Source organism: Ascidia mentula, chromosome 8 (genome assembly GCF_947561715.1).
Source record: "Ascidia mentula chromosome 8, kaAscMent1.1, whole genome shotgun sequence".
NCBI classification, from domain to species: domain Eukaryota; kingdom Metazoa; phylum Chordata; class Ascidiacea; order Phlebobranchia; family Ascidiidae; genus Ascidia; species Ascidia mentula.
In genome coordinates, this window is record NC_138573.1 from 16,591,018 (window position 1) to 16,598,864 (window position 7,847).

Sequence of the window (7,847 nt, forward strand, 5' to 3'; positions counted from 1 at the left end):
TGTTTGACACTTTGTGATACCGGAAATGCTGCAACTTAAGCTAGTACGTCACAACAATGCGCCAGTCATTAATAATGTAGTGTTCAGTCAAGAAGCGCGGTTGTTAGTGGCGCCAAGGCCCAAGCCCCGCGTTATCCAAACCGGTTTTACACAAATGTTTGCTTTATTACTTTCCAGCCCAGATAATATAAAACAAATATCTTTCGCACCAAGTGAGTTCAAACACTTACAGCTAGTTTAAACAGGGAGGTGTAGGCTTAGTGTAATCAGACCTCACCTTGAGAAATATCAGTGGTTAGGTTGTCTTCAGTGCAGTTTGATGGGTAATCGTCGGTTTTAACAAGACGTTTAATATATTTCCCTTGTTTGCAAATTATTATAATAACAGAACAGACAGGATATTGTAATTGATTGACTGAACAATAACATAGTAATGAGAGGTATTTTGTCGCTGGCCACTGTGGCCTGTTGCATTGCTCTCGTCTCTTCTGATTTGTACTTGCACGTACCTCGTGGGTCGAACAACAGAGCTAGAGAAAAATCCGCAACAAGAGCCAATAACAATCGTCTTTTCGATTCACAAGTAAGATCTATGACGTCATGAATCGAAGATAATTGATTGCCGTTTGTCTTTAGAATGTGCCCTTTGTAATGTGACATTAATGTTACGCATAGTGAGCAGGTTTTATGATCAGTTGTTGTTGTTGTTTACCGAATCAAATTCATACATGATAATTGGTTCTTGTAACAAAGATTATCACGCTTCTGTAAACAAAACACAATAACTCAAACACTTGTTGCAGAACAATGCACGTGGTGGATACAACTTGGGGGACACGGATCAGAATTCTGGGTCTGAAAACGATCATTACCGAATGGTTTGTTATTTAGATTGTCTAGTTTAGTATATTGTGAGATATACCATGTTACAACAATAAACGTTTGTTCAATGTTCGTGCAAATTATTCAGCTACATCAGTCGTTACAATGATGTGCCGCAATTTTACAGAATTACTTTCAAAGTGGATCAGCCGGCAAAAGCGATCTCACAATCGAATGGACGAACCAACACGGCTGCGGTGGAAACGAAAATAACTCGCCACACAAATTAAATTGCAACTTAGTACTGCAGTATATGTGTCAACCTGACAACCCAACGGCAGCACGTAAGTATATTAGTGTTCACGTTTGTGCATTTGGTTCTATCTTCCATGCGATGAGTTGCTCGTTTCCAAACTGCGGTGTCTCCCCAACCAACACAAGTTCGTATTGAGTATAATGACTTGCACAATGTTCTCACTAAAAACCTCATAATGTTTCGTTAATGAAGCGCTATTTCGTATTTTGGATATATAAGCGTTGTTCGCAGGACAGAAAATGTAATATATATATTTTTTTTCCGAGGGCTTTTACTATAGACCTGGTGTCCCGCTTGACAAATAAGTTTGTTTTTAGCCGATGATAGCATCACATTCCGAAACGGCCAGCAAACCAATACGCAAGGCTACAGCAAACCGAACAAAAACAACGACGAGACTCAATCGCAAGTGGAAGGCAGAAGAGACGGAAACGTCCAAGCCGGCAGAGGTTTGCATGAGTCTTGGGAATGGTACGACGCTTGCTATAGACGGGAGCGTAACAAAGGTACGCAGCCATCTGAAGTACGACTTACAGTTTTTTGTACTTTTTAATGATAACACGAGACTTACACAAGGGCAGTAAAATTTTAGAAATAGCCTATTGTCTGTGCAAAATAAGAGCACTCATAATAATCACATAAGCTGGACTAATGAGTTGACGTTTCAACAGTTTATTACGAAAATTTATACCTGCCATCTAATGTGTACACAAATCTACCATCTCATCATCTCAATCGTCCACTTTACAATAAAAACGCATACTTTCAGGGCTTTTCACGGCCGACCAGAACCTTAACAACAACAACCAGGGTGTATCATCTGCAATCTTTACCCGACAAAATCCCAACGACAACCGCAGAGGTTTCGAGTGTGCTGAGGAGAGAGATTACTTCCCATATTGGCATCCCACTGACTGGAGGGACATTGCTGTGCTTGCCCACAATGAATCATGGTGCAGGTAATAATGCAAAACCACAGGATATATTTCTAATATGTTACAGTGGTACCCGAACTAAAGAACTCAGGTGGAATTGGTTTAACTTTTGAATAATTTACTGATTTTGTAAACTTGCTTTAGGTGTAAACGCTATACTGTTTATACTATCCTTGTTCAAAAAATTCGTCAGCTGTCTAAAAAATACTGCCATAATCAATAAACAAACGAATTTCGGAAACAAACTCCGAAAGGAACAGCGCATTTTACAAAGTCATCTTCTGTGCGCAGTTATTACCGGCAAAATAGCTTCAACAGTCGTACATACGGCGAATGCGTCGAGACCTTTTCCAACGGAGCACGCAAACATTGGTCTGCTGCAAACAACGCCACCAAGTGTACCGATCTCGGTGGCCAGTGGGTGGAGTACGAGAGTTACTTGGAACTGGCATCAACGTACACCAGCTCGCAACAAGTGAGATAGAACGTGTATACAAGCGTATGGGGAAAATATGGATTGCTTATGAATAATAATTTAGTAATGCATCCCATTATGCAGTTTGCTATTGTAAATAATTCGGAATTCAATAGATGTTACTAATCTGTGAAAGAATTGCTGACAATGATTCAATTTAATAATGGACATGGTATAAAAAGGGCTTACACAAAAGAAAAACCGCAGTTGATTTCCTTTTGTTAATGGGAGATACTCTTTCATAGCACCGAAAACTGATCTACTGGTCTTCAGCTCAGTTTACAGCTACATTTTTATGAGATGTTTAGTGTGTATATACGAATATTGAAACTGTAATGTTTACGTAGTGCTTGAATCAAAACAACGACGTCAAGAGGCAAAGGGGCATCGTTTACAAGTGGGGCAAACCCTACGACCGAAAGAAGATAGTTAATCATCAAACTATTGAGGATGCTTGCTTTGTTGCCATGCCAACCATTGACTGCAAGGTGGAGTTTACAACAATGAAATAAACGTAGTTATATATGCGTAAAAACATGATATGTATTTTACAAAAACATATTTACTGTTGACAACTACTCGAGCTCGTATTGTGTATGTAATGACTTGCACAGAGTTACTGCTTCTTTAAACCTAATGAAAGTTTGTATAAAAAATCGTTATTTAGTGTCAGGTAGCGCTGGAGGCTTTCACAATAGACCGGGTGTCCCATATTTATGTACAGTTTGGAAAATTTTACTATTGCTTAGAATTCGAAATTATAAATGCTTAAGTTGACTGACTTGCATTACTGGGAAAATTTGTTAATTCGACCAGTAAAAGCCTCCAACGCATTATCCCACACAGCATCATGCCCTACGTAGCCTTTTCCACGTTCCGCGAACGGAAACCACACTGCCCACATCTGATAAACGATGACATACAATGGAATTTTTTTGCCAGTCACGTGCCAACGTAAAACTTTGCTTATAGGCTTCTGACTGGTCACGTGTCAATCACTTGGGCAACGGACGCGACGGGGTGACCTTGAACTACACTTGGTCGCTTCCACACTTTCCCAGCAACGAAAAGAAACGATGCGTTTTCCGTATGAGGTATACTATGACTTTTTTTACCACAACATATTTGAGCTCAGGATATCCTGGCCACGAGTCCCAATGAGGTTTTTTGACCACGCCAATATTTCTAGTTCGTTCTAGACTCCGTTACCACCATGCGGCAAATATTTCTAGATTTTGTTTCGCTAGGTGGCAGTATGGATCAGGTTGATATGTTATTTGCAGGTACAATATTTCCACCGACGACTACGCACCATTTTCCACTACTTCTGATCACAACGAGAAAAAGTAAGTTGTAACTTCGTGTGGTTTCTTTTACATCCAAACTTTCTAAATACAATAAGGTGTTGACACATGACCCGCAGATGTAGGAAAAGGACCCCTTGATAAAAACTCTTTTGACAAAAAATATATAATAGTTACATGTAAAGTACTTTATCTGTATTTACCTTCGCCATCCTGATTGTCCGAAAAGTCAGTTAAATTGCCAGAGTTTAATACAATATGTGTGCTGATCACTTTCGAGTTAAATGCCCGCTCGGGCCATTTCCTTTGTTCAGCTAACTTGTAGCAAATATGAATGCAAAGTAACTGGAAAACTGAAAAAAAGCTGAATTTGCCAAAAACTGAAATCCTTTGGCCTTGAAGCTTCTTGGAATGCCTTGTTTAGCAAATACCCTTGCCTATAAAAACAGACATCTTTCTTTTACACTTTCGTATGCAAACCACATCAAAATTATGTTCGCCTTTTGCGCATTTTTTCTTCCTGTTTCATAATCCCGCTTGCGTATATTGATAAAGGTGGTGCTCTTGTGCGAATTATCCTTACGAGGATAGTCGATCGAATAACAACCGAAACGTCGAATATATTGAATAGTTTTTGTCAAATGAGCTTTTGAGTTGAGTTTTCCTTTCCACTTGGCAGAACAAACAACGTGGTTGTGCAACGTTCACCGATCGAACAGAACCCACTGGTTAACATCGGAGCAGACAACCAACTTTTACAACTTGCAATCAACACGGACCAAACGGGACGGACTTTCCAAGATAGAAGCCACGCATTTTTCATCTCGCCTCGTCCTTCCGGTTAGTTGTCAGTTTATTCTTTTGTTTTGTATTCTGGAATCCCCAAGTCAAGCTGATATTCTTCAAGTATACATTTTCCTGATATTAAGATGAGGTGCTATCACGATTTCGATTCAATATGTTTATTCAAACATGCTATCGCGATTCAATGCGTCCAGAAAGTTGTCCTAATACATGTCGCTAGAAATATAGAAAAAAGTCCAATGAGTTTTTTGAAACAAGTAAATTTCCTAAAGTTTAACATCGTAGTTTAACTTTGCTAGCACAGGCAAAAACATATAACCTGACAAAAAGAACTTCATCGCGGGAATTCATTCACTAAAACATAATAATGTACCTTTCAGGTATTGCCGATACAGCTCACTTGATTAACCTCAACGTCAGAGGAAAGCGTGGCAACATAGTTCAAGTTTATCCGGCTGTGGAATATGACTTCAGTCCTAATAATCTGCATATCACTCAACAAGATCTCGTACATATTCAGTGGACAGGATCCAACACCCACAATAATGGTAAATGTTCAGTATCAACAATTCTAAATAACAATCAATAGATATATTTAAATAGGTTAGTTTGAAACTTGTACATAAATTACGGCTTGGTAAACAGAGATTTAAGTGCCACTTTTGCATCAGGTAATTTGGCGCAACAGTTTTTGCCAAAAAAGTGAATCACGAATTTTTTTTATTAAAATCCTGCTTACCTGTGCATAAAAGCTTTAAAAAAATATGATATTGTACCGCAACCTTGTTTCGAAGAGGTTGTTGAAGTTTGGTTGTAAAAATCTGCAAGTACAAATACAAAAAATTCAAGCCGCACCACTATTACAATGGTCCAACTCTGGTGTAGAAAATAATGTGCGTGTACCAATTACACGTCACAAATGTCATGTGTTGCGTAACAGAGGCACCAGGTGGTGATGGCCAAACAGGAAATGCTGGCGAGGGAAAAGAAGGATCAGACAAACACAATTTAGTTGAACTTCCTGATCCGTCGGGAAATTTTCCCACGCCCTACGAGTTTACTCAGTTGCATAAAAGTAAGTTTGAGTGAAATACATTTAACCTTGAAAAAAAATACCCACAAAATTGCTGCATAATTGCATGATGTTGGTCTTCAAAATGCTAGTTTTTGGCATTTCTAAGTTAATAAATTCTAAGTATTTCGCATGTGCTTTACCTGTTTCTATGTATTCAACGCAAACAAAAATCCTGACCGACAATCTTAATTATTTTTCGCCATCGAAAATAATGTTTAATTATTAGTTGATATCATCATACATTGGAGAAAGAATTTCACCTGTGGTAACTCACCATGTAGTCTGGACGGAGTGTTTATGCTTTAAATATTTATATGAAGGGTCCCAAAGGAATAGGTTTTATTGTGTTGTAGCGATGTACTTACAGAGCTTTTGTTCACAGATTGGGAAGTCGTGTGGAGCTACAATCCGGTATCTGGTTTGACCAACCGAGATTACGCAATACAACTCGCCTCAACCGGATATTACAAGTCAGTACATTCATCTACACATGAATAAATCACGTACCATTTATAACTTGCAGTTACGACTATGACACCATTGTGTTTTGATGACCTAGTTCAAGTCATGTTACATGACGGGGAAAAAGTGCCCTTGGCGTTGTTTGACAATGCACCATGTAGGGACCAATTTGAGACGACGATTATTTTAATGTAGCGTAACGAAAATACTGGTCGTTTTTTTCGTAAGGCCGTTTGGAACTATAAAATTATTGATTTCCATTTCTTTGCATCGCACTTGTTTAAAAATTGGTGGGTATTTGTAAGTCCAATACTACATTTCAATGATGTTTCATATATCCCCACTTTGTATTTAACAGATGCGAACTCCAGTCAATTTGCAACAACGATTCGGTGGAAAAGAAGGGAGCGATGAACGTCCAGCTCAACAATGCCCCGTCCTCCTTTCCCGGTTTAATCGTCCGCTTCACAAAAGCAGGCACTTACCATTACATGTCTACCAGGAATAACAACTTCTCCAACCGAAGCCAGAAGGGAAAATTTGTCGTCACCTAAAGTGTTTGTCATTTACATTTCTGTACAGTTTTGCCGATGTCACCGGTTGGCATTTTTTGACAGTGGTTGGAGTCGAAACTTTGTTTTTTTTTGAAAAGTTTGCAACCACTGAATGTTGAGAAAACTACGTATGATATTTCGGTAAGAAAGGGAAACTTATTTCTACAACTGTAAACGTAAAAAGAATTACAATTTAAAACAAGGTTATAGTCAAAACCTAAACAATTAAACTTGTTACATGATTTTGAAATTCGAACACGTCCATACCATTTCAACAGTCTTCTCGTATGTTTTCTATCATGTTTCTGTCACAGTTCCATCGCTTCAACATCTTGTCTCAAGTAAATTAGTTTGCTGCGTGGCTGGAACGCGCAGTTTTTAATTACGCTCCATCCATTGTATCGTTTTTTTTAGGTCTATGCGACTAGTTTCATCGGTACGATTCAAATTATTGGTTGTATTTACTGCGGCAATTTCTTGCCTTTCTTGTGTGTTTCTGCATCGTATGCACTTATAGGGTGTTTGAAAATGTTGATCCAAATATTCTGTTATGTGATAAAACCAAAACGTATTTCTCTGCGGGTTTCACGTTCATCCCACTGTAAAATTCAACTGAGAAAGCTTCCTGTCCGGTTTTCACTTCGCGGAATGCTAAACATACTTCTGCCTTTTCTCCCGTGCAATGTACATACTTAATGCTTTACTTTGAAAATCTTCACGATTTCTGCGGAGTAATTTCGTCTCAGCTTCTGTTCATTCATGTTCGCTCGATATTCTTACATTACAGTTTGACGTCACACAACGCGGTTCCTTTCTGTACAATGTTTCGGTTTCTGTAAGTTTGTGCAATACACGTTTATTATTTCGGGCATTGTAAAGATGGAAGGGAGTCGATTTCACGTGCAAGCTTCGTTAGTGTTCACTAGAAGAGTAGAAACGTTCGTTTTCAAACATGACAAAAACACCTATATCTCCAGCACCGACAGGCCAAACTATCAAACACTGACGTAATTATTAAAAACAAGAAAGAATGGAAGGGACAACAGTTGAAACACAAACACGGTAAATAAATAGTCTGAACTTCCTATTTACACGCGACG

At 38.7% G+C, this 7,847-nt stretch overlaps 1 protein-coding gene across 1 annotated transcript; it reads left to right on the forward strand.

The window, feature by feature from the left end:
• Positions 1 to 392: 392 nt before the first annotated feature.
• LOC145912547 (protein DD3-3-like) lies at positions 393 to 7,616 on the forward strand. Its single transcript, XM_083000048.1, has 14 exons — positions 393 to 583; positions 804 to 878; positions 1,010 to 1,166; positions 1,456 to 1,644; positions 1,908 to 2,097; positions 2,365 to 2,548; positions 2,896 to 3,036; positions 3,521 to 3,642; positions 3,832 to 3,894; positions 4,532 to 4,692; positions 5,037 to 5,204; positions 5,597 to 5,731; positions 6,114 to 6,201; positions 6,552 to 7,616. Exons 1-14 carry the CDS (start codon positions 434 to 436, stop codon positions 6,745 to 6,747), a joined length of 2,019 nt encoding a protein of 672 aa, XP_082856174.1. The 5' UTR covers positions 393 to 433; the 3' UTR covers positions 6,748 to 7,616.
• The last annotated feature ends 231 nt before the right edge of the window (positions 7,617 to 7,847 follow it).

Excerpts from the sequence above, each read along its gene's own strand:
- LOC145912547 (XM_083000048.1), top strand. The coding sequence starts at position 434 with ATGAGAGGTATTTTGTCGCTGGCCACTGTGGCCTGTTGCATTGCTCTC. Across the intron at positions 1,645-1,907 it reads TAGACGGGAGCGTAACAAAG|GGCTTTTCACGGCCGACCAG; the intron begins GTACGCAGCCAT and ends GCATACTTTCAG. Across the intron at positions 5,732-6,113 it reads GTTTACTCAGTTGCATAAAA|ATTGGGAAGTCGTGTGGAGC; the intron begins GTAAGTTTGAGT and ends TTTTGTTCACAG.